This window comes from Hyperolius riggenbachi, chromosome 7, assembly GCF_040937935.1.
Source record: "Hyperolius riggenbachi isolate aHypRig1 chromosome 7, aHypRig1.pri, whole genome shotgun sequence".
Classification (NCBI taxonomy): domain Eukaryota; kingdom Metazoa; phylum Chordata; class Amphibia; order Anura; family Hyperoliidae; genus Hyperolius; species Hyperolius riggenbachi.
The window spans coordinates 25397575-25424349 of NC_090652.1; the positions used below are offsets into that span (position 1 = coordinate 25397575).

The 26775-nt window shown below is 48.2% G+C and overlaps 1 protein-coding gene across 2 annotated transcripts in view; it reads right to left on the bottom strand.

The window, feature by feature from the left end:
* Positions 1-26775, bottom strand: part of LOC137524176 (uncharacterized) — a 128050-nt gene that overhangs the window by 12417 nt on the left and 88858 nt on the right. For both annotated transcript variants that reach the window (XM_068243756.1, XM_068243754.1), the window contains one exon: positions 15062-15403. In XM_068243756.1, the coding sequence (XP_068099857.1) occupies positions 15062-15403 (342 nt within the window). The remainder of the gene's footprint in view (positions 1-15061; positions 15404-26775) is intronic.

Here is a 26775-nt window from a genome sequence, read left to right on the forward strand (position 1 = left end):
CGCTAAACCATCCCAGATGTTCATTGGTCATGTTACTTGGTTGGGGTCCTGGAGTGTTGCGTAGTCGTTTCCAATCCAGGATTGATTCATTTTAATTTGAGTCAGACGGTCTGCATTTTCTGTGGAGAGGCGGATACGCCGATCTGTGACGATGCCTCCGGCAGCACTGAAACAGCGTTCCGACATAACGCTGGCTGCCGGGCAAGCCAGCACCTCTATTGCGTACATTGCCAGTTCGTGCCAGGTGTCTAGCTTCGATACCCAATAGTTGAAGGGTGCAGATGGATTGTTAGACACAGCTACGCCATCTGACATGTAGTCCTTGACCATCTTCTCCAGGCGATCGGTGTTGGAGGTGGATCTGCACGCTTGCTGTTCAGTGGGCTGCTGCTGCATGGGTGTCAGAAAATTTTCCCACTCCAAGGACACTGCCGATACCATTCCCTTTTGGGCACTAGCTGCGGCTTGTGTTGTTTGCTGCCCTCCTGGTCGTCCTGGGTTTGCGGAAGTCAGTCTGTCAGCGTACAACTGGCTAGAGGAGGGGGAGGATGTCAATCTCCTCTCTAAAGTCTCCACAAGGGCCTGCTGGTATTCTTCCATTTTGACCTGTCTGACTCTTCAAGCAGTTTTGGAACATTGTGTTTGTACCGTGGATCCAGAAGGGTATATAAACCCAGTAATTGGTGTTGTCCCGAATGCGCACAATGCGTGGGTCGCGTTCAATGCAGTTTAGCATGAATTGAGCCATGTGTGCCAGAGTCCTACCAGAATCCTCATCATCCTCTTGTGAGCGTTGTGATAGTTGTTGTGATGCATCATAGTCGTCACCTTCTTCCTGGTCTGCTTCTGCTGACCATTCGCGCTGAATTGTGGAAGTCCAACGTGCACCGCTCTGGCCCTCGTCAGTGGTGGCAGGAAATTCCTGCTCCAACTCCAGCTGTTCCTCCTCCTCTTCTTCATCATGTGTCAGCTTAGCCAACCTTAAAGCGCGAATGAGATTACTCCCATTATCACACACAACCATGGCCGGTTTCAGGTCCAGCGGTGCCAGCCACAAATCCATCTGTTCCTTTATTCCCCTCCAAATTTCCTCCCCTGTGTGCTGCTTATCCCCAAGGCAGATCAGCTTCAGCAACGCTTGCTGACGCATGCCAACAGCTGTGCTGCACTGCTTCCACGATCCTACTGCTGCTGGGTTAGCGTTTCCGGATGAGGTACAGCTTTGAGATGCGTTGAAGGAGAAGGAGTCAGAGAGGTAGGTGCTGTTGTTATCCAGTGGGAGGGACGGCGGTGCAGGTGTTTGCGGCGTGGGCAACACCCGCGCCGTAGCAGGTGAGGATTCGCTGCCAAGCTCCACAAGGTTCACCCAGTGCGCGGTAAGGGAGATGTATCGACCCTGGCCGAACGCACTCGTCCAGGTGTCAGTGGTGAGGTGAACCTTGCAGGCAACGGCATTCTTCAAGCTTCGGGTTATTTTGCTGACCACGTGCTCATGCAACTCAGGCACTGCAGAGCGCGCAAAGTGGTAGCGGCTGGGAACCACGTAACGTGGGATGGCCACTGACATCATGCCCTTGAAGCTGTTTGTCTCCACCACTCGATATGGCAGCATTTCGCAGGCCAGAAGCTTGGCTATGCTGGCTCTTACTGCCACGGCCCGGGGGTCATTTGCTGGCAATTTCCTCTTGCGCTCAAACATCTCCGAGACAGACAACTGAACCGTAGGGCTGCACAACGAAGGGCTGTTGGTTGTTGTGTTTGATGAACACTGGGAGACCTCAAGAGCACTACTCCGGAAAGTGACAGTGTCAGCGTCATCTGATTTTTTGGAATGTTTTGAACCACGCAATGGCTGGGCTACTGCTTCTGCTGAGGCGGGTCTGGTGGGGAGTCTGGTGAACCCAAGGGAGGCAGTGTTGCTGGTGGTACCCTGTCCTGCCGCGTTTGCCCACAGAGTGGGATGTTTGGATAGCATGTGGCGGCTCATGCTGGTGGTGGAGAGGTTGTTAATACTTTTCCCCCTGCTCAGGCGGGTCTTGCACACCTTGCAAATCGCCATGGTAACATCCTCAGTGCAGTCTTCAAAGAAAGCCCAGACTTTGGAGCACCTGCCTTGCTGGCGATTTCTGTTTGCGCCTCTTTTGCCTCTCACTTGAACTTCCACGCTTGTGGTGCCTGAAATTGCGCCGCCTACCTTGTGGCACAAGGCGAACTCGTGCAGCAGTGGGTTCTTCAACAGACTCATCTGTGCTGCTGCTACGACGGCGATGTTCTCGTTCACAAACAAAATCTGGGTCTATGTCCACATTGTCCATACCCTCCTCTTCCATCTCCTCAAACTCGTCATATGTCATTGTGGGGGGCCGCCGCCGTGGAGTACAGCTCCCCAGCACAACCGTCAGGGGAAACACCTCTTCCCTTGCCCCTCCCTCTTTCACCGGATTTCTTCCTCATTTCACTTATCCTTACAGTACACGCTGACTGGCAGCAGTACAGTGGCAGTACAGAAATGCTATACAGTGGTGGGTGAGCGGTGTACCACTATTGCCAGCAGCGACACAGAGCACAATGCTATACAGTGGCGGGTGAGCGGTGTACTACTGTTCCCAGCAGACAAAGAGTGGCAGTAAACACAATGCTATATAGTGTGGCTGAACGAGCGGTGTACCACTATTCCCAGCAGACACAGAACAGTACACAGAATGCTATATAGTGTGGCTGAACGAGCGGTGTAGCACTATTCCCAGCAGACACAGAACAGTACACAGAATGCTATATAGTGTGGCTGAACGAGCGGTGTACTACTGTTCCCAGCAGACACAGAACAGTACACAGAATGCTATATAGTGTGGCTGAACGAGCGGTGTACCACTATTCCCAGCAGACACAGAACAGTACACAGAATGCTATATAGTGTGGCTGAACGAGCGGTGTACTACTGTTCCCAGCAGACACAGAACAGTACACAGAATGCTATATAGTGTGGCTGAACGAGCGGTGTACTACTGTTCCCAGCAGACACAGAACAGTACACAGAATGCTATATAGTGTGGCTGAGCGAGGTACACAGTGGCAGTAAACAATGCTATATATAGTGTGGCTGAGCGAGCGGTGTACTACTGTTCCCAGCTGCGACACACAATGACTGGGGGGGACCCTGGCTAGCGTGGCTGGAGCGCGAACTACCCTGCCTGCCTACCCAAAGCTAAACCCACAGACAAATGGCGGAGATATGACGTGGTTCGGGTATTTATTTACCCGAACCACGTGACCGTTCGGCCAATCAGAGCGCGTTCGGGTCCGAACCACGTGACCCGTTCGGCCAATCACAGCGCTAGCCGAACGTTCGGGGAACGTTCGGCCATGCGCTCTTAGTTCGGCCATGCGGCCGAACGGTTTGGCCGAGCACCGTCAGGTGTTCGGCCGAACTCGAACATCACCCGAACAGGGTGATGTTCTGCAGAACCCGAACAGTGGCGAACACTGTTCGCCCAACACTAGTGGAGAGCCAGTCAGCCAATAGGGAGAGCCACACAGCCTGCTTCTCAGCTTATTTGATGCAACGGGGTATCGGATGGGTCTTTCACTGTATCAGAGCAGAGGAAGGTAACAATTCTGAGGTATTTCCTGCTCCGTTTAGATGTGTAAATCTGTATTCTGTCATATAGAAGAGCTCCCCCTGGTGGCTGCAGCACATCTAAAGGGATCAATCACAAGAAAATTTATGTGTGCTCTACACCAAGCTTAACCCTTTCAAGTCTAGCTGTGCAAATCTGGCTAAAATGGCTTACCATGAGACATGCTCACGCAGAAATGCATTTGCTTTCGCATGGCAAACTTTGCAGGGTCAAAAACCAATACCGCGAAGCGGTTGCCCTGCGGGAATTAGTTCATGCTATACAGCACTATCCAGGAGCGCCTCGGGGAGGCTTCCCATTGCCCCCATACAACCGGGGGGGCTGCGGGGCCCCAGGCTCTCTCACTGCCTAGGGACCACAGCAACACCCCGGAGGTGGAGGCTGGGTAGCGCAGACGACCCCCCCCCAAGCGTGGCCGGCGCCGGGGGGGGCCATCCGCACCCATCTCCCAAAAATTTAAAAACAGGCACTTACCTGAACGTCCATTGCGTTCTGCTGCTGCGCATCGACTCGGGGCACTGCATGGGAAAGGAGTGACGCATGGGTCACCCCGAGCTGTGGGGCTCAGGGCTGGCTCACACACATCACTCCAGAAGGGGGGGGAGGACAGGCACAGACAGCCCACTCATAGAGCAAACCATCCACCACCTGCCTCCAAAGGACAGAATGCAAATATGCTCTATCACAAGAAAATTTATGCGTGCTCTACACCAAGCTTAACCCTTTCAAGTCTAGCTGTGCAAATCTGGCTAAAATGGCTTACCATGAGACATGCTCACGCAGAAATGCATCTGCTTTCGCATGCCAAACTTTGCAGGGTCAAAAACCAATACCGCGAAGCGGTTGCCCTGCGGGAATTGGTTCATGCTATACAGCACTATCCAGGAGCGCCTCGGGGAGGCTTCCCATTGCCCCGTTCGCGGTATTGGTTTTTGACCCTGCAAAGTTTGGCATGCGAAAGCAGATGCATTTCTGCGTGAGCATGTCTCATGGTAAGCCATTTTAGCCAGATTTGCACAGCTAGACTTGAAAGGGTTAAGCTTGGTGTAGAGCACACATAAATTTTCTTGTGATTGACCATATTTGCATTCTGTCCTTTGGAGGCAGGTGGTGGATGGTTTGCTCTATAAGTGGGCTGTCTGTGCCTGTCCTCCCCCCCCCCCCTTCTGGAGTGATGTGTGTGAGCCAGCCCTGAGCCCCACAGCTCGGGGTGACCCATGCGTCACTCCTTTCCCATGCAGTGCCCCGAGTCGATGCGCAGCAGCAGAACGCAATGGACGTTCAGGTAAGTGCCTGTTTTTAAATTTTTGGGAGATGGGTGCGGATGGCCCCTCCCCCCGGCGCCGGCCACGTTTGGGGGGGTCGTCTGCGCTACCCAGCCTCCACCTCCGGGGTGTTGCTGTGGTCCCTAGGCAGTGAGAGAGCCTGGGGCCCCGCAGCCCCCCCGGTTGTAAGGGGGCAATGGGAAGCCTCCCCGAGGCGCTCCTGGATAGTGCTGTATAGCATGAACTAATTCCCGCAGGGCAACCGCTTCGCGGTATTGGTTTTTGACCCTGCAAAGTTTGGCATGCGAAAGCAGATGCATTTCTGCGTGAGCATGTCTCATGGTAAGCCATTTTAGCCAGATTTGCACAGCTAGACTTGAAAGGGTTAAGCTTGGTGTAGAGCACGCATACATTTTCTTGTGATTGAACATCTAAAGGGATGACAGGATACACTACAGAGAAAACCTCACACAGCTTCCTGCCTCACTGCTGCCCTGCTACACCCTGGTAAGTGACACCCAGGGCCCGTTTCCACTGGCCACCGCACACGGCTGCTAGACACGCAGTGGCACTTCCTGGTCAGTGGGAACGCTGCCGAATCTCAGAAGCACGGATTCGCAGCCTCCCGCACGGAAACTGATGGCAATGTCGGCCGAATTGCAAAGGTAAGCGATTCGGCCGGCGGATGAGTTTCCCCGCACGATTTGCCTGCAGGGAAACTCCCCGAATTCGGCCCGGTTTCTGTGCTAGTGGTAACGGGCCCTTACTGAGCAGGGCGTTAGGGCCCGTTTCCACTAGGAGCGGTGTGATGCGGCTACATAGCAGGTGTGCTAAAACACGTGTACGGCAATGGAAGAGTTTCCACTGCGTGCATGTTGTGTGGAGCAATCCGAGAATCTGTAGCATGCTGCAGATTCTCGCACAGCCGCATCCGCCCGCAGCCGCGTCCCATCTCCTCAATTGACTTTTGCATCGGGAGATGTGGAAGTGATGCGGCCGGCGGCGGAAGTGATGTGATGCGGCTAGGTAGCCGCATTTGCATCACTTTGTAGTGGAAACCGGCCCTTAGTGAGTTGAGGCATGTTTGTTCGGTAAATTACCAAACTTCTGCCTCATGGGGGAAAACTTTAGTGAATTTGGAAAAAAGTGTAAAATATGAGGTATTTTAATGAACAAAATGATTTTACTGAACTGCCCTTTGTGGATAGAGCCCAATATTTCTTATAATGTTGATGATTATGGCTCACAGCTTATGAGAACCCCAAAATCAAAATCTAAGACTATCAGAATATTGTGAAAAGGTTAAATATTCTAGGTTTAAAATGTCAGACTGTAATCAGCTAATTAACCCAAAACACCTGCAAAGGGTTCCTTTTTCATACATTAGTTTTACCTTTTAACTGAAAAGTTTTACGTTGAATTACTGAAATAAATTGACTTTTGCACGGTGTTCTAATTTATTTGAGTTTCATCTGCATACTTGCGCCAGTAAAGTCAGTTTAGCACCTTTCTTATCCTCACTCAAAACCCTTTGTTTCACCTGATTTGGCATGGTTGACAGATATTTTTTAAATTCCCAGTTACATTATACTTACTTTTAGCAGTGCTATGCAATTCAACTGTAGTGATGATGAGCACGAATTCTGCAGTTGTAATTTCACATTGAAATTCACAATTATGATGCAAAATTGTAAAATTGTGAAAATTTCGAAGAAAATCATAATTAATTTTGTCTGTAATTGTAATCAATTGTAATTTTGCATATTTTTTGCGTAATTTTGTGCCAACTTTAGCGGTTAATAGCAAGGCCACCATGTACAATATTGTCACCAAAATTGCTACAGATGTTACGGTAAATAGTGGGTACAAGTTAAAAAAAAATTACAAAAATACTTTTTTATAAAATCGATTTTGAAAATTGGAAAGGAAAAATGTTTTTTAAACTGTAATTTTTCTGAGTTTAACCACATATATGGTCAATTGAATCCAATGGCAGCTGCTGCCTCCAGCGAATTCTTGGCCCCAATCATTAGAGGGGAGATGAATGAATGGGAACACTGTTCCAACTCATTAATCTCAATCCCCGTGTCAATGATTGCCCGCATCAATAAGATGCCGCGATCATTGTAACTTTCCACGTCCGCTCATTACTTCCTGTTTGTTTATTTATAGTACACTAACAGGAAATAATGCGTGAGGACATTTTGTGGCCAAATAGTAAAATTACACCTCCATGCATTTATTTTAATAAAAAGACCCATGCTTACATTTAAAATGAACACCTTACCTCCCACACTATCCCATAATTACCCAAATACAAGTTTTAAATAAAAAAAATAACGTAATATAGGGAATTAACTTTTAAATATGTATGTCAAGAGGGTATATTACTGTTAATTTTTAAAATATGGGCTTGTAAATACTGTAGTTATGCATGCAAAATTGAAAAAATGCACCTTTATTACCAAATAAAATATTGGAACCATACCTTCTACTAGGGAAATATTTTAAACATTGCAATAACCGGAACAAATGCGAAAATAAAATGTGTGGGTTTTAATTACGGTACCATGTATTATCTTAAAACTAAAATGGATGAAAACTGAGAAATAATGATGAAATAACAATTTTTTTCTATTTTTTTCTTACTTTCCCGTTACAATGCATTCAGAATAAAAAAATCCTATCAAAATGTACCACCCAAAGAAAGCCTAATTGGTGGTGAACAAAAACAAGATATAGATTGTTTCTTTGTGACACTGAGCGCGCCCAGCCGGGCTGCAGCTCTCTTAAGCTGCTCCAGACCTTGTCTCAGATTTCTACACCTTTAAACCTATTTGTGCTGAAACTGGACTCAAAATACAGAGGAATTCCACCCACCACGACCAAGGCTACAACTACAACCAACCAGAACAATCGGATTACTTTGGATGGCAGAGATTTAAACTGGATTGAAATCCTCCATGAAGCTTACCTCTGCTGAACACACCAAGCCTTCTAACAGCTGACCTGAAACAAGACCTTCAACCTCTCTGGAAACTTGATTGCCTGTGATTGCCCTCAGTCCACCCTGAATGAAAGGATTTTGCACAGACCCCCTTTGATCCCAGCAGGACCCCAGAAGTACAAGCTATCTGAACAAGTCTATTGTCTCTAATGTCAACATACAAATACTCATCAAAGGACCTTTTCTCTGCATGCCCTCCCAAGAATCAATTACAAATTAACACCTCTCTGGCTCTCCTCTTAAAATCCTTTGGGATACTCAGGAAATGCAGAAGGGGGCGGAGAGGTAGTGGATCCAAGTATAAAAAACATATTTGCCCTCAGAAAAGCTTAATCACAGCTACACTCTGCAATGCCAGATCGATAAATAATAAGACTGCAACTATACATGACCTAATAGAGCTCTCTGATTTGACCTTTTTGACAGAGACCTGGCTTGGGAAGCATGCAGGCCCAACTCTTGAAGCAACCGTGCCGGCCAATTATTCAATCTTGCACTGTGAGAGACAAGTCGGCAAGGGTGGGGGGTTGCCATATGCTTCAGATCCTCCTTGAACATAAGGCCCCTGCCCATAGGCCCCACTGAAACCTTTGAATGTATTGCAGCTCAACTTTCAGCAGAAGTAAACATCAACATATTGCTCATATACCGCCCCCAAAAAAATGGTCCAGCCTTTCTTAAGGAAATATCTAAACTCTTATCCTGCGTAACAGTGGAACACCCTAGATGGATCATCCTGGGAGACTTCAATGCATGGGTGGATGATCACGACTCCCAGCTAGGAAGTGAACTACTTCTCATAATGAATGAACTGGGTTTCTCTCAGGCTATCAACCTCCCCACCCATACGAAAGGGCACACCCTGGATCTTATATTTCATTCCGGACTTTTCATATCACACATGGATATAAACCCAGTGGTATGGTCAGACCACCACACCATCCACTTCTCTCTGACAGCACCAGCGATAAAACACAGAGGGAAAGAACTCATAAAATACCGTTCACTGAAAGATGTCTCACCCCAGCACGTTCAGAATATCCTCAACTTCGACGCATTAACCAATCATTGCGCAGACCCAGACTCCATGGTCCTGATATACAACCATGCAGTGTCATCTGCCTATGACGCCCTCGCTCCAGTTCGCATCAAACGATCTACACCACTTCACCATGCACGGTGGTTTGACAGCTCACTAAAGGACCTAAAGAAAGAAGTGCGCAGACTAGAAAGGAAGTGGCGAAAATCTCAGAATTCAAAAGATAAACACACCCTTGTCTCTCACCGGGAAAGCTACCAAAATGCGATCACCAAGAAAAAATCCTCCTACCTATCACAGGAGATCGCAAAGGCCGCCAACAGACCAGCCCAACTATTCCGCACAGTTGATAGACTATGTAATCCATCCTGTCTAAAACCTACTATAACTCCCTCAAAGGAGCTATGTGAGAAATTTGCCTGCTACTTTGCTGACAAAGTATCTTCTATTCGGTCTCTCATTCAGTCCACAGCACCCAAGACTCATGCAACTAATGGAAATAGCTGCAAAAACAACCTAACACCCTGGACTGATTTCAAAAGTATTAGTGAGGAAGAGATCTCAGACATCCTCTGTCGTCTCCGCCAGACAACCTGCGACCTGGACCCTGGACCAACTAAACATATGCTGAAATGCCCTGACCTGCTTGGTCCAGCATTTCACAAAATAGTAAATTGCTCTCTGCAAGCAGGGAGGTTTCCTACCTCTCTAAAAGAAGGAATCATCAAGACCCTTCTCAAAAAACCTTCCATGGATCCAGATGCTATGAGCAGCTACAGACCTGTCTCCAACCTCCCCTTCTTAGGTAAAGTTATTGAAAAGGCTGTCTATCTGCAACTTGAAACCAGGCTGTCAGTAAACAACATCCTGGACCCTCTACAATCTGGCTTTAAGAAACACCACAGCTGTGAAACAGCCCTCATCCAAGTCTGCAACGATCTGCTCATGGCAAGGGACAGAGGGGAATGCTCCATCCTAATCCTGTTGGATCTCTCAGCTGCTTTTGATACAGTTGACCATGAAATCCTGCTTAACAGACTGCAGGAGTACTGTGGCATCAGTGGATCAGTCCTCCAGTGGTTCAGATCATTCCTGACTGACAGAACACAGAGAGTATCCCTAGGACCTATAATGACCAAACCTGCACCTCTACAATTCGGAGTGCCACAAGGATCAATCCTATCCCCTCTGCTGTTTGCAATCTACATGTTGCCACTCGGTACACTTATCCAACGACATGGCCTGACGTACCACTGCTACGCCGATGACACACAGCTATACCTGTCCTTCAAACCTGGTGGAACAGACCCTACCCCAAAAATAAACTCTTGCTTAGCTGAGCTTCAGGCATGGATGAATGATAACTGGTTGAAACTGAATGCTGACAAAACTGAGGTCCTGTTTGTCCAAAGCCAGTGCTCGCCATCAAAACAGCTCTATCCTAAAGCAACACCAATCAGGATTGGGAATTCAGACATAAACAGCTCCAACCTTGTGCGCAGCCTTGGCGTACTAATCGATGGGGAATTGAGTTTCAGAAACCAAATTTCATCTGTAGTTAAATCTTCCTTCTTTCATCTGAAGAACATTGCAAAGATTAAACATCTGATTCCCCCAGAGGATCTTCAAACCCTAGTCCACGCCTTCATCACATCACGGCTGGACTACTGCAATGCCCTTTATGCTGGCCTCCCCAAAAAAGACCTGCGTCGCCTGCAATTAGTGCAGAATGCTGCTGCCAGATTGCTAACAAACCAGCCTCGCCACTGTCACATTACACCGATCCTTCGCTCACTGCACTGGCTACCAGTAGAATGGAGAATACTCTTCAAGATTGGACTGCTGACATTCAAATCCCTGCACAATCTGGGCCCTGGATACATGAAGGACTTGCTGAAGCTGCACCACACCTCTCACAACCTCAGATCAGCAAGTTCTATAAACTTGGTCACTCCCAGAGTGCACCTCAAAAAATCTGGAGACAGAGCCTTCTGTCATGCTGCCCCTACTCTTTGGAACTCCCTACCACACCCAGTAAAGACAGCACCATCCCTGGAGCTATTCAAATCCAGACTGAAAAGCCACCTGTTTAGCCTGGCATTTCCAGATTTATAAAATTCTTCCCCTGTACCACGATGGTCGGAGCCATGCTTATGCGCTTTGAGTCCCACGGGAGAAAAGCGCTTTACAAATGTTATTTGTTGTTGTTGTTGTTGTTGTAGTAATAAGGTTATAGCCAAATGAATGGAAGGAGTACTGAAAGGCGAAAAACGCTCTGGTACAGAAGGGGAAAAAACCATCAGTAGGGAAGTCGTTAACCACTTCAGCCTACAGTGTTGTTCACCTTATGCATCCGAGCAACTTTCACCTCCCATTCGCCAATAACTTTATCACTACTTATCACATTGAATTGATCTATATCTTGTTTTTTTCCACCACTAATTAGGTTTCTTTGGGTGGTACAATTTGCTAAGAATTATTTTTTTCTAAATCCATTTTAAGAGTAAGATTAAGAAAGAAATGGAAAAATCATTATTTCTCAGTTTTTGGCCATTATAGTTTGAAATTAATACATGCTACCGTAATTAAAACTCATGTACAGCGTATTTTATTTGCCCATTTGTCCCGGGTATTACACCATTTAAATGATGTCCCTATCACAATTTATGGCGCCGATATTTTATTTAGAAATAAAGGTGCATTTTTTAAATTTGCGTCCATCAATATTTACAAGCTTATAATTTAAAAAATATAATAATATACCCTCTTGACATGCATATTTAAAAAGTTCAGACCCTTAGGTAACTATTTATGTTGTTTTTTTATTGTAATTTTTTATTTTTTTTATTAAAAAATGTATTTGGGTAACTTTTGATGTGGGAGGTAAACAGCTAATTTTAAATGTTATATAAAGTAATTATTTAATAAAAAATGTATGTGGGTGTAGTTTACTACTTGGCCACAAGATGGCCACAGTCATAAAGTCCTGGAAGCGAAAGATCATGCTTCCATAAACTAGAAAGAGGATGGGAAACTTTGTTTTTTTGCAGAAAGACCGCGGACTCTGATAAGAGACCGTCGGTTTTTCTGTGGGGGACTTAGATCGGTGAATGGGAACTATATTCCCAATCACTGATTGGGGGGCTAACGGCAGGTAGTGGGAGCGTGTGCCTCAGGCAGCAGGAGCTGCACAGTCTATCTGGACGGATATATCGACTGAAGTGGTTAAAAACCATTTTTCCTTTGCATTTTTAACATCAATTTTCTCAAATTCTACAAGGTCCTTTTGACTTGTAAAAATGATAGTTTAAAAACTTTTTTCTTTTTTGTATTTTTAAAATCGATTTTCTCAAAAACGTCATGTTTCTTTTTGATTTTTTTTTTGCCTTGTACCCACTATTCTCCTTAACATATATAGCAATTTTGGTGACAATAGCATGTATGGGGGCTTTCCTATTCACTGCTAAATTCTGCACAAAGTTACACCAAAAGTATATACACAATCCAACTGGTCAAATTGCAAGAGGACAGTCAATTTTCTTGACAATAAGCTGCTATTGCCCACACAATATTCTGCCATTTCCTGTACAATAAGCTGCTGTTTCCTGTACAATATGCAGCTGTTTCCTGTACAATATGCTGTCATTTCCAGTACACTATGCTGCTGTTTCCTGTACAATATGTTGCCGTTTCCCTGTACACCGTGCTGCTGTTTCCTGTACAATATGCTGCTGTTTCCTGTACAATGTGCTGCTGTTTCCTGTTTCCTGTACAATGTGCAGCTGTTTCCTGTACAATGTGCTGCTGTTTCCTGTACAATGTGCTGCTGTTTCCTGTACAATGTTCTGCTGTTTCCTTCACAATGTTCTACTGTTTCCTGTACAATATTCTGCTGTTTCCTGTACAATACACTGCTGTTTCCTGTACAATATGCTGTCATTTCCAGTACACTATGCTGCTGTTTCCTGTACAATATGCTGCTGTTTCCAGTAAATGTGCTGCTGTTTCCTGTACAATGTGCTGCTGTTTCCTGTACAATGTTCTGCTGTTTCCTATACAATATTCTGCTGTTTCCTGTACAATATGCTGCTGTTATCTGTACAATGTGCTGCTGTTTCCTGTACAATGTGCCGCCATTAGAGTTGGGCCGAACAGTTCGCCTGCGAACGGTTCCATGCGAACTTCCGTGGTTTGCGTTCGCGTCCCGCAGGCGAACCTTTGCGGAAGTTCGGTTCGCCCCATAATGCACATGGAGGGTCAACTTTGACCCTCTACATCACAGTCAGCAGGCCCAGTGTAGCCAATTAGGCTACACTAGCCCCTGGAGCCCCACCCCCCTTATATAAGGCAGGCAGCGGCGGCCATTACGGTCACTCGTGTGCCTGCATTAGTGAGAGTAGGGCGAGCTGCTGCAGACTCTCTCATAGGGAAAGATTAGTTAGGCTTAGCTTGTTCCTGGCTGCATACCTGTTCTGTGAACCCAACACTGCATACCTGTTCTGTGAACCCACCACTGCATACCTGTACTGTGAACCCACCACTGCATACCTGTTCTGTGTACCCAACACTGCATACCTGTTCTGTGAACCCAACACTGCATACCTGTTCTGTGAACCCACCACTGCATACCTGTACTGTGAACCCAACACTGCATACCTGTTCAGTGAACCCACCACTGCATACCTGTTCTGTGAACCCACCACTGCATACCTGTTCAGTGAACCCACCACTGCATACCTGTTCAGTGAACCTGCCACTGCATACCTGTTCTGTGAACCCACCACTGCATACCTGTTCTGTGAACCCACCACTGCATACCTGTTCTGTGAACCCACCACTGCATACCTGTTCTGTGAACCCACCACTGCATACCTGTTGTGTTCAGTGAACCTGCCACTGCATACCTGTTCTGTTCAGTGGACCCGCCACTGTATACCTGTTCAGTGAACCCGCCACTGCATACCTGTTGTGTTCAGTGAACCTGCCACTGCATACCTGTTCTGTGAACCCGCCACTGCATACCTGTTCTGTTCAGTGGACCCGCCACTGTATACCTGTTCTGTTCAGTGAACACGCCACTGTATACCTGTTCAGTGAACCCGCCACTGCATACCTGTTCTGTTCAGTGAACCTGCCACTGCATACCTGTTCTGTGAACCTGCCACTGTATACCTGTACTGTTCAGTGAACCCGCCACTGCATACCTGTTCTGTTCAGTGGACCCGCTACTGTATACCTGTTCTGTTCAGTGAACCCGCCACTGTATACCTGTACTGTTCAGTGAACCCGCCACTGCATACCTGTTCTGTTCAGTGGAGCCGCTACTGTATACCGGTTCTGTTCAGTGAACCCGCCACTGCATACCTGTTGTGTTCAGTGAACCCGCCACTGTATACCTGTACTGTTCAGTGAACCCGCCACTGCATACCTGTACTGTTCAGTGAACCTGCCACTGCATACCTGTTGTGTTCAGTGAACCCGCCACTGCATACCTGTTCTGTTCAGTGAACCTGCCACTGCATACCTGTTCTGTGAACCCGCCACTGTATACCTGTACTGTTCAGTGAACCCGCCACTGCATACCTGTTCTGTTCAGTGAACCTGCCACTGCATACCTGTTCTGTGAACCCGTCACTGTATACCTGTACTGTTCAGTGAACCCGCCACTGCATACCTGTTGTGTTCAGTGAACCTGCCACTGTATACCTGTTCTGTTCAGTGAACCCGCCACTGTATACCTGTTCAGTGAACCCGCCACTGCATAAAGCACTTTAGGCCTGTCATTTAGCTTTCAATGTGATTTCTGCCCTTAAAACGCTGCTTTGCGTCAAATCCAGATTTTTCCCGGGGACTTTTGGCGTGTATCCCACTCCGCCATGCCCCCCTCCAGGTGTTAGACCCCTTGAAACATCTTTTCCATCACTTTTGTGGCCAGCATAATTTTTTTTTTTCAAAGTTCGCATCCCCATTGAAGTCTATTGCGGTTCGCGAACTTTAACGCGAACCGAACCTTCCGCGGAAGTTCGCGAACCTAAAATCAGAGGTTCGGCCCAACTCTAGCCGCCATTTCCTGTACAATATGCTGCTGTTTCACATACAATGTTGTGCTCACCTTTCACACTTATAGGTCCTGCGCATTTTTCTAAGGTCTTATTTGTGCCAGGAAAGATTACCCTGCAGATGAATTCCGCACCATTGTCTGATTCCTGTACAGGCATTAATGCCAGGAATGCTATATGAGTGTTAACAGACGTCTCATCTTTTCCAACACTTGGGATTTTCTTGGGTTGATTGGTTGAATTAATAGGTTCATCTGTAGATTTCTGTTTTATATACCACTGAACAGTGTCCACACCAACCACATAATTAGTGATTCTGCAGGAGAGTGTGGCATTGCAGCCTGTGGTCAGCTCTGGGACTGATATATCTTCCATCTCTGGTTCCAAGAGATTTCCTGTAACAAAAAAATTAAACCGAGAGCCAATGAAGTGTAGTATTTATTTTTTCATAGGGTAGGGCAAATCTGGATAATCCACAAGGCAAACCCAGGCAGCTGCCTAGGGACTGGAGAGAATCAAGGGGCCTGATTTATGCTAATCCCCCCCCCCTCTCTTTCATTTTTCAAATCTAGCAAAAGAAAAAGCCAGATGACCATCAGCAGTGGACAAAAAAATGCTATCTCGCCTAAGGCCCCATTTCATCTTAGTCTGGGGTAGGGTAAGTTGATGATGCACCTTCAGATAAACACAGGGACTGCAATGGCTTATGTATAGAGCTCTAAGTCACAGATAGATTAAGATGTAATAAGGCCCTAAGCAAGTAGGTTCAGCAACTTCCTCCCCCCCCCCCCCCTTCCTCCCCAGTCCTTTCAGTAAGTTGAAGTGAAAAGAGGTCAGGGAAGGTGGCAGGTGGAACTCCTTGACACCCACTAGTTCCCAGTAGTGTTGGGCGAACACCTAGATGTTCGGGTTCGCGAACGTTTGCCGAACATCGCCGCGATGTTCGGGTGTTCGCGCCGAACTCCGAACATAATGGAAGTCAATGGGGACCCGAACTTTCGTACTTTGTAAAGCTTCCTTACATGCTACATACCCCAAATTTACAGGGTATGTGCACCTTGGGAGTGGGTACAAGAGGAAAAAAAAATATTTGAAAAAGAGCTTATAGTTTTTGAGAAAATTGATTGTAAAGTTTCAAAGGAAAAACTGTCTTTTAAATGCTGAAAATGTCATGTTTCTTTGCACAGGTAACATGCTTTTTACCGCCAGGCAGTCATAAATGTAATAAAGAGAAGAGGTTCCATAAACAGGGACCGGTAACGCTAACCCAGCAGCAGCAGCAGCAGCACACGTGATGGAACAGGAGGAGGCGCAGGGGGAGAAGGCCACGTTTTTTGAGACGCAACCCAGGCCTTGCATGAGGACAAAAAGCGTGCGGATATAGCAATGCTTTTTGCCGCCATGCAGTCATAAATGTAATACAGATGAGAGGTTCAATAAACAGGGACCAGAAACACTAACCCAGCAGCAGCACACGTGATGGAACTAGAGGAGGCGCAGGAGGAGAAGGCCACGCTTTTTGAGACGCAACCCAGGCCTTGCATGAGGACAAGAAGCGTGCGGATAGCATGCTTTTTACTGCCATGCAGTCCTAAATGTAATAAAGAGAAGAGGTTCCATAAACAGGGACAGGTAACGCTAACCCAGCAGCAGCACACGTGATGGAACAGGAGGAGGCGCAGGAGGAGAAGGCCACGCTTTTTGAGACACAACAACCCAGGCCTTGCATGAGGACAAGAAGCGTGCGGATAGCATGCTTTGTACCGCCATGCAGTCCTAAATGTAATAAAGATAAGAGGTTCAATAAACAGGGACCACGCGGCAACGCTAACCCAGCAGCAGCAGACGTGATGGAACAGGAGCAGGCGCAGGAGGAGAAGGCCAAGCTTTTTGAGACACAACAACACAGGCCTTGCATGAGGACAAAAAGCGTGCGGATATAGCAATGCTTTTTGCCGCCATGCAGTCATAAGTGTAATACAGATGAGAGGTTCCATAAACAGGGACCGGAAACGCTAACCCAGCAGCAGCAGCACACGTGATGGAACAGGAGCAGGCGCAGGAGGAGAAGGCCATGCTTTTTGAGACACAACAACCCAGGCCTTGCATGAGGACAAAAAGCGTGCGGATATAGCAGCAATGCTTTTTGCCGCCATGCAGTCATAAATGTAATATAGATGAGAGGTTCAATAAACAGGGACCGGAAACGCTAAACCATCCCAGATGTTCATTGGTCATGTTACTTGGTTGGGGTCCTGGAGTGTTGCGTAGTCGTTTCCAATCCAGGATTGATTCATTTTAATTTGAGTCAGACGGTCTGCATTTTCTGTGGAGAGGCGGATACGCCGATCTGTGACGATGCCTCCGGCAGCACTGAAACAGCGTTCCGACATAACGCTGGCTGCCGGGCAAGCCAGCACCTCTATTGCGTACATTGCCAGTTCGTGCCAGGTGTCTAGCTTCGATACCCAATAGTTGAAGGGTGCAGATGGATTGTTAGACACAGCTACGCCATCTGACATGTAGTCCTTGACCATCTTCTCCAGGCGATCGGTGTTGGAGGTGGATCTGCACGCTTGCTGTTCTGTGGGCTGCTGCTGCATGGGTGTCAGAAAATGTTCCCACTCCAAGGACACTGCCGATACCATTCCCTTTTGGGCACTAGCTGCGGCTTGTGTTGTTTGCTGCCCTCCTGGTCGTCCTGGGTTTGCGGAAGTCAGTCTGTCGGCGTACAACTGGCTAGAGGAGGGGGAGGATGTCAATCTCCTCTCTAAAGTCTCCACAAGGGCCTGCTGGTATTCTTCCATTTTGACCTGTCTGACTCTTTCTTCAAGCAGTTTTGGAACATTGTGTTTGTACCGTGGATCCGGAAGGGTATAAACCCAGTAATTGGTGTTGTCCAGAATGCGCACAATGCGTGGGTCGCGTTCAATGCAGTCTAGCATGAATTGAGCCATGTGTGCCAGAGTCCTACCAGAATCCTCATCATCCTCTTGTGAGCGTTGTGATAGTTGTTGTGATGCATCATAGTCGTCACCTTCTTCCTGGTCTGCTTCTGCTGACCATTCGCGCTGAATTGTGGAAGTCCAACGTGCACCGCTCTGGCCCTCGTCAGTGGTGGCAGGAAATTCCTGCTCCAACTCCAGCTGTTCCTCCTCTTCTTCGTCATAGCTGCTGGGGCCAGCGTTTCCTGAGGCGGATGGCCTGATGTTGGTACCATCACGCTGATCGTTTTCTCCTTCAGATTCCCCCAGTTGCATCATCATGACAGCTGTTTCCTTGATTTTCAACATTGACCTCTTCAGTAAACACAGCAGTGGTATGGTAATGCTGACTGAAGAGATGTCACTGCTCACAAGCAACGTGGATTGCTCAAAATTTTGGAGGACTTGGCAGAGGTCCAACATGTTGGCCCAATCGGATCCACAGAAGCTTGGCAGCTGGCCGGATGCGCCTCGGTACTGCGCCGTCATGTACTGGACCACTGCACTCTTCTGCTCGCAAAAGCGGGCTAGCATGTGCAGCGTAGAATTCCAGCGCGTAGGGACATCACACAGCAAGCGATGGTGGGGGAGATTGAAGCGCTCCTGCATCTTGGCGAGTGCCCCCGAAGCAGTACTTGAATTTCTACAATGTTTGGCCACTCGTCGCACCTTCAACAGAAGATCGGCCACGCCTGGGTATGTCTTCAGGAACCGCTGAACTACTAGGTTCATCACGTGCGCCAGGTAAGGGATGTGTGTCAGCTTAGCCAACCTTAAAGCGCGAATGAGATTACTCCCATTATCACACACAACCATGCCCGGTTTCAGGTCCAGCGGTGCCAGCCACAAATCCGTCTGTTCCTTTATTCCCCTCCAAATTTCCTCCCCTGTGTGCTGCTTATCCCCAAGGCAGATCAGCTTCAGCAACGCTTGCTGACGCATGCCAACAGCTGTGCTGCACTGCTTCCACGATCCTACTGCTGCTGGTGCTGGGTTCGCGTTTCCGGATGAGGTACAGCTTTGAGATGCGTTGGAGGAGGAGTCAGAGAGGTAGGTGCTGCTGTTGTTATCCAGTGGGAGGGACGGCGGTGCGGCTGTTTGCGGCGTGGGCAACACCCGCGCCGTAGCAGGTGAGGAATCGCTGCCAGGCTCCACAAGGTTCACCCAGTGCGCGGTAAGGGAGATGTATCGACCCTGGCCGAACGCACTCGTCCAGGTGTCAGTGGTGAGGTGAACCTTGCAGGCAACGGCATTCTTCAAGCTTCGGGTTATTTTGCTGACCACGTGCTCATGCAACTCAGGCACTGCAGAGCGCGCAAAGTGGTAGCGGCTGGGAACCACGTAACGTGGGATGGCCACTGACATCATGCCCTTGAAGCTGTTTGTCTCCACCACTCGATATGGCAGCATTTCGCAGGCCAGAAGCTTGGCTATGCTGGCTGTTACTGCCACGGCCCGGGGGTCATTTGCTGGCAATTTCCTCTTGCGCTCAAACATCTCCGAGACAGACAACTGAACCGTAGGGCTGCACACTGAAGGGCTGTTGGTTGTTGTGTTTGATGAACACTGGGAGACCTCAAGAGCACTACTCCGGAAAGTGACAGTGTCAGCGTCGTCTGATGTTTGTGAATGTTGTGAACCACGCAATGGCTGGGCTACTGCTGCTGCTGAAGCGGGTCTGGTGGTGAGTCTGGTGAACCCAAGGGAGGCAGTGTTGCTGGTACCCTGTCCTGTCGAGTTTGCCCACGGAGTGGGATGTTTGGATAGCATGTGGCGGCTCATGCTGGTGGTGGAGAGGTTGTTAATACTTTTCCCCCTGCTCAGGCGGGTCTTGCACACCTTGCAAATCGCCATGGTAACATCCTCAGTGCAGTCTTCAAAGAAAGCCCAGACTTTGGAGCACCTGCCTTGCTGGCGATTTCTGTTTGCGCCTCTTTTGCCTCTCACTTGAACTTCCACGCTTGTGGTGCCTGAAATTGCGCGCTGCCTACCTTGTGGCACAAGGCGAACTCGTGCAGCAGTGGGTTCTTCAACAGACTCATCTGTGCTGCTGCTACGACGGCGATGTTCTCGTTCACAAACAAAATCTGGGTCTATGTCCACATTGTCCATACCCTCCTCTTCCATCTCCTCAAACTCGTCATATGTCATTGTGGGGGGCCGCCGCCGTGGAGTAGAGCTCCCCAGAACAACCTCTGCGCAGCTCACTCCAACGTCGTCTTCCAGAGCTTCTCGGCCGACCTCCTGCAATTGCAACCCCTCCTGCCCAACTTGCTCTGGGATTTGGGTTTCAAAGTCCTCGGACTCGCCTTGTTGTATTTCAGTGCCCGGTGCATTTCCCACAGTGAATGGTTGTGAATCCGGGCACAACATTTCTGGCTGTTCCTCCATTGACCTTTCAAAGGTGGAAGTTTGTTGGCCTGGGAATAGCTCCTGCGAATACCCCATTGTGTCCTGAGGTAATTCATCGGACTGGTTATCTGGCAGTCGTGTGCGTGGTGTCGCTGCCGGTTGTGTCAGCTTTGTGCCCACTGGCTCCTTGTAACTGGCTGAGGACTCGGACCTCGTGTGTGATGTGCTGGTGCTGCTTAACCCACTGCTGGACGCTTGAGAGGTCATCCAAGTAATTATCTGGTCCTGTTCTTTTGGATCTGTGAGGGTTGTTGTCCTGGACAACATGGGCGGTATTGAGTGGGTTTTCTTCGGTGCTCCCCTGTGCCCTGTACGTGAACCGTCAGGGGAAACACCTCTTCCCTTGCCCCTCCCTCTTTCACCGGATTTCTTCCTCATTTCACTTATCCTTAAAGTACACGCTGACTGGCAGCAGTACAGTGGCAGTACAGAAATGCTATACAGTGGTGGGTGAGCGGTGTACCACTATTGCCAGCAGCGACACAGAGCACAATGCTATACAGTGGCGGGTGAGCGGTGTACTACTGTTCCCAGCAGACACAGAGTGGCAGTAAACACAATGCTATATAGTGTGGCTGAGCCGTGTACACACAGTGGCAGTAAACAATGCTATATAGTCTGGCTAAACGGTGTACACACAGTGGCAGTACACACAATTATTATTATTATTATTTATTGTATTTATAAAGCGCCAACATATTACGCAGCGCTGAACATTAATTTAGGTTACAGACAATATTTAGGGTGACATACAGAAATATGACAATACAGGAATACAAGAAAACCAGATCACACAGCACAGTATTAGTACAAGGTAATGCTTAGTCACTGGATGAAGCATGGAGATTAGGCAAGTTAGGTTCACTCAAATGCATGGCATGGGTTCACAGTAATGGAGGTGCCAGATCAGGTAGGACACAAAAGGAGGAGGACCCTGCCCAAAGGCTTACAATCTAGAGGGAGAGGTAAGGACACAAATGGTAGGGTACCAGAGTTCAGCTGTAGGTTTAGAGCACTTGTGAGGGGTAGTAGGCCAGAGTGAAAAGGTGAGTTTTGAGGGCTTTCTTGAAGATGTTGAAGGAGGGGGCTGCCCTAATGGGTGGAGGTAGGGAGTTCCATAGTGTTGGAGCAGCTCTTGAGAAGTCCTGGAGGCGTGCATGGGACTGGGTGATGCGGGGGGTGGTTAGGCGAAGTTCATTGGAAGAGCGGAGTGAGCGGCTAGGTGTGTACCTCTGAGTAAGATCGGAAATGTAGGTTGGACAGGTTTTGTGGACAGATTTGTAGGTCAGACACAGTATCTTGAATCTGATTCTGGACTGGATAGGAAGCCAGTGGAGGGATTCTAGGAGGGGATCTGCCGTGGTGGAGCGATGGGAGCAGTGGATAATTCTGGCTGCTGCATTCATGATGGACTGCAGTGGGGCTGTTCGGGTCATAGGGAGACCAGACAGCAGGGCATTGCAGTAGTCAAGGCGGGAAATTATGAGGGCATGGATGAGGAGTTTGGTGGTGGCAGAGGTCAGGAAAGGGCGAATCTTACAGATGTTACGAAGGTGGAAGTTGCAGGACTTTGTGAGGTTTTGGATGTGGGAAGTGAAGGAGAGTGTGGAGTCCAGGGTGACACCCAGACAGCGGGCTTGAGAGGTAGGGCGAATGGTAGTGTGGTTAACAGTGACATGCACATCTGGGTGGTTCGTGGATGGCCGGGGTGGGAAGATCATAAATTCCGTTTTGTCTAGATTTAGTTTCAGGAACCTAGCAGACATCCAGGAGGAGATGGCGGATAGGCAGGAGGAGACCTTGTCCATGGTAGTGGTGGATATGTCAGGGGTGTGGAGGTAGATCTGGGTGTCATCTGCATACAGATGGTAGTTAAAACCCATGGAGGAGATAACCTTGCCAATGGAGGATGTGTATAGGGTGAACAGTAGGGGGCCAAGGACCGAACCTTGGGGGACTCCCACCGAGAGGTGGTTGGGGGTGGACGAGGACTCATTGAAGGTAGTCGTGAAGGAGCGGTTGGAGAGGTAGGATGAAAGCCAGGACAGGGCGAGATTGTGAATGCCCAAGGACTGGAGGGACTGGAGGAGTAGGGGATGATCTACTGTGTCAAAAGCTGCTGACAGGTCAAGGAGGAGGAGAATGGAGTATTTACCTTCAGCTTTAGCTAAGGCAAGGTCGTTGACCACTTTGGTGAGAGCAGTTTCGGTTGAGTGGGCAGGCCGAAATCCAGATTGGAGTGGGTCTAGCAGTGAGTTAGCATTGAGGTACTGGGTCAGGCGTTTGTGAACCAGACGCTCAAGGAGTTTTGAGGCAAAGGGGAGGAGGGAGATAGGACGGTAGTTGGAGGGTAGCGAGGGGTCGAGTGAGGGTTTCTTGAGCAGGGGTAGTACAATGGCCTGCTTGAAGTCTGTGGGGAAGGTGCCTGTGGATAGGGAGAGGTTGAACAGGGTAGTGAGGACTGGGGCCAATTCCGTGAAGTGAGGCTGGAGTAAATCCGAAGGGATGGGGTCAAGGGGGGAGGTAGTGGTATGGGAAGTCTGCAGTAGGTGGTTGACTTCCTCGGTGGTAGTAGGAGTGAAGGATGTGAGGGGAGGATAGGGTGGAGGAGGAGCTGGTTGGGAGGGGGTGGGAGGTGAAGATTGGAGATTGGATATTTCCTGGCGGATGGAGACAATTTTGTTGGTGAAGTGGGTGGCTAAATGCTATATAGTCTGGCTGAGCGGTGTACACAGAGTGGCAGTACACACAATGCTATATAGTCTGGCTGAGCGGTGTACACAGAGTGGCAGTACACACAATGCTATATAGTCTGGCTGAGCGGTGTACACAGAGTGGCAGTACACACAATGCTATATAGTCTGGCTGAGCGGTGTACACAGAGTGGCAGTACACACAATGCTATGTAGTCTGGATGAGCGGTGTACACAGAGTGGCAGTACACACAATGCTATATAGTCTGGCTGAGCGGTGTACACAGAGTGGCAGTAAACAATGCTATATAGTCTGGCTGAGCGGTGTACACAGAGTGGCAGTACACACAATGCTATATAGTCTGGCTGAGCGGTGTACACAGAGTGGCAGTACACACAATGCTATATAGTCTGGCTGAGCGGTGTACACACAGTGGCAGTACACACAATGCTATATAGTCTGGCTGAGCGGTGTACACAGAGTGGCAGTACACACAATGCTATATAGTCTGGCTGAGCGGTGTACACAGAGTGGCAGTACACACAATGCTATATAGTCTGGCTGAGCGGTGTACACAGAGTGGCAGTACACACAATGCTATATAGTCTGGCTGAGCGGTGTACACACAGTGGCAGTAAACAATGCTATATAGTCTGGCTGAGCGGTGTACACACAGTGGCAGTACACAATGCTATATAGTCTGGCTGAGCAGTGTACACAGAGTGGCAGTACACACAATGCTATATAGTCTGGCTGAGCCGTGTACACACAGTGGCAGTAAACAATGCTATATAGTCTGGCTGAGCGGTGTACACACAGTGGCAGTACACACAATGCTATATAGTCTGGCTGAGCGGTGTACACACAGTTGCAGTACACACAATGCTATATAGTCTGGCTGAGCGCTGTACACAGAGTGGCAGTACACACAATGCTATATAGTCTGGCTGAGCGGTGTACACACAGTGGCAGTACACACAATGCTATATAGTCTGGCTGAGCGGTGTACACACAGTGGCAGTACACACAATGCTATATAGTCTGGCTGAGCGGTGTACACAGAGTGGCAGTACACACAATGCTATATAGTCTGGCTGAGCGGTGTACACAATGCTATATAGTCTGGCTGAGGGGTGTATACAGAGTGGCAGTAAACAATGCTATATAGTCTGGCTGAGCGGTGTACACAGAGTGGCAGTACACACAATGCTATGTAGTCTGGCTGAGCCGTGCACACACAGTGGCAGTAAACAATGCTATATAGTCTGGCTGAGCCGTGTACACACAGTGGCAGTAAACAATGCTATATAGTGTGGCTGAGCGGTGTACACAGAGTGGCAGTACACACAATGCTATATAGTCTGGCTGAGCCGTGTACACACAGTGGCAGTAAACAATGCTATATATAGCGTGGCTGAGCGAGGTACACAGTGGCAGTACACACAATGCTATATAGTGTGGCTGAGCGAGCGGTGTACTACTGTTCCCAGCAGCGACACACAATGACTGGGGGGACCCTGGCTAGCGTGGCTGGAGCGCAAACTACCCTGCCTGCCTACCCAAAGCTAAACCCACAGACAAATGGCGGAGATATGACGTGGTTCGGGTATTTATTTACCCGAACCACGTGACCGTTCGGCCAATCAGAGCGCGCTCTGGCCGAACCACGTGACCCGTTCGGCCAATCAGAGCGCGTTCGGGGTCCGAACCACGTGACCCATTCGGCCAATCACAGCGCTAGCCGAACGTTCGGGGAACGTTCGGCCATGCGCTCTTAGTTCGGCCATGTGGCTGAACGGTTTGGCCGAGCACCATCAGGTGTTCGGCCGAACTCGAACACCACCCGAACAGGGTGATGTTCTGCAGAACCCGAACAGTGGCGAACACTGTTCGCCCAACACTAGTTCCCAGGCACCTGCCTAGGTTGCCTAGTGGATGATCCTGCTCTGCCCTGAGTAGCTTTCTCTACCGCTTTATATAGGGAAGGGGTGGGCACACGCTCCCCTCTTCTGATAGGTTGCTAGTGCCTCTGCTGGGGGCTCTGTGATTGACCCAACAACATCATTTCCTTGGTTATGGCGAGTCAACTCGGAAATATGACTTCAATTATGAAAGCATTTGAAAGCCCCATTTATGATCCTGGCCGATCACGAATGACGATATCGACCGCAAATGCCAATTTTGGTAAAAATTGGGCAGTTTACAGAGACAGACCTAGAAAGGGGTATATAGGTCATAAGAGCATACTATAATATCATTCAGGTACATAACGCTATTTGTACACTGCAGCAATTGGACCCACGGTGAACCGAGTGGCTGAGAGGAATACAGTCAGAAAGGATAATAATCAGTCATCAATCACGTCTCCTAGATACACCAATCCCAGACAGGGTTTGATCTCTGATGAGTTCTGGGTCTACATAATTGACAGCAGAAAGTGAGTCACCTCATTTTTTTTGTAAATTTACCAGGAGACCCAGCTATAGTGCTGCCCATAATTATTCATACCCCTGGCAAATCTTGACTTAAAGTTACTTTTATGCAACCAAAAAGATGGGAAAGGACATAGGTGTCTCCCATAAGACGATGCACAAGAGGCATTATTTTGGAAGAAAACCTTTCTTAGCTTTTATTTACATTTGAGCAAAAAGTGTCCAGTCCAAAATTATTCATACCCTTCACAATAATCTATAGAAAAGCCTTTATTAGCTATTACAGCAATCAAACGCTCCCTAAAATTGCAGACCAGCATTTTGCATGTCTCCAGAGGTATTTTTGCCCATTCATCTTTAGCAATGAGCTCCAAATCTTTCAGGTTGGAGGGTCTTCTTGCCATCATCCTGATCTTTAGCTCCCTCCACAGATTCTCAATTGGATTCAAGTCAGAACTCTGGGTGGGCCACTCCAAAACGCTAATGTTGTTGTCTGCTGACCGTTTCTTCACCATTTTTGCTGAGTGTTTTATGTCATTGTTATGCTGAAATGTCCACTGGTGGGCAAGGTCAAGTTTCTCTGCAGACTGCCTGATGTTGTCATTGAGAATCCTCATGTATTGCTCTTTTTTCATGGTGCCATTTACTGTGATTAGGTTCCCTGGTCCATTGGTTGAAGAACACCCCAAAGCATTAGGTTCCCAACACTATGTTTGAAAGTGGAGATGGTGTTCTTTGGGTTGATGGCTTCTCATTTTTTACGCCAAATGAAGGAAACATCATTGTGACCAAACAATTCAAATTTTTTTCCATCTGACCATAACACATAAGACCAGAAGTCTTCTTCTTTGTCCAGATGAGCATTTGAAAAGGCCAAGCGAGCGTTTGTGTGCTTTATCTGGAGAAGTGGAGTCCTCCTTGGTCTGCATCCATGGAATCCAGCAGTGTGCAGTGTCCGTTGGATTGTCTGGCTTGAGACATTGCTACCAGCAGAGCCCATATTCACCACAATGGCCTTGGTGGTGATCCTTGGATTCTTTTTCACTTCTATTACTATCCTCCTGCCCAGCACAGGAGTCACTTTTGGGTTCCAACCAGGTCCTCTAAGGTTTTCCACAGGGCGGAACATCTTGTATTTTTTAAATAATACTTTGCACTGTAGCCACTGGAACTTGAAAACATTTAAAATTGGCCTTGTAGCCCTTTCCTGACTTGTGAGCAGCCACAATGCGCAGCCACAGGTCC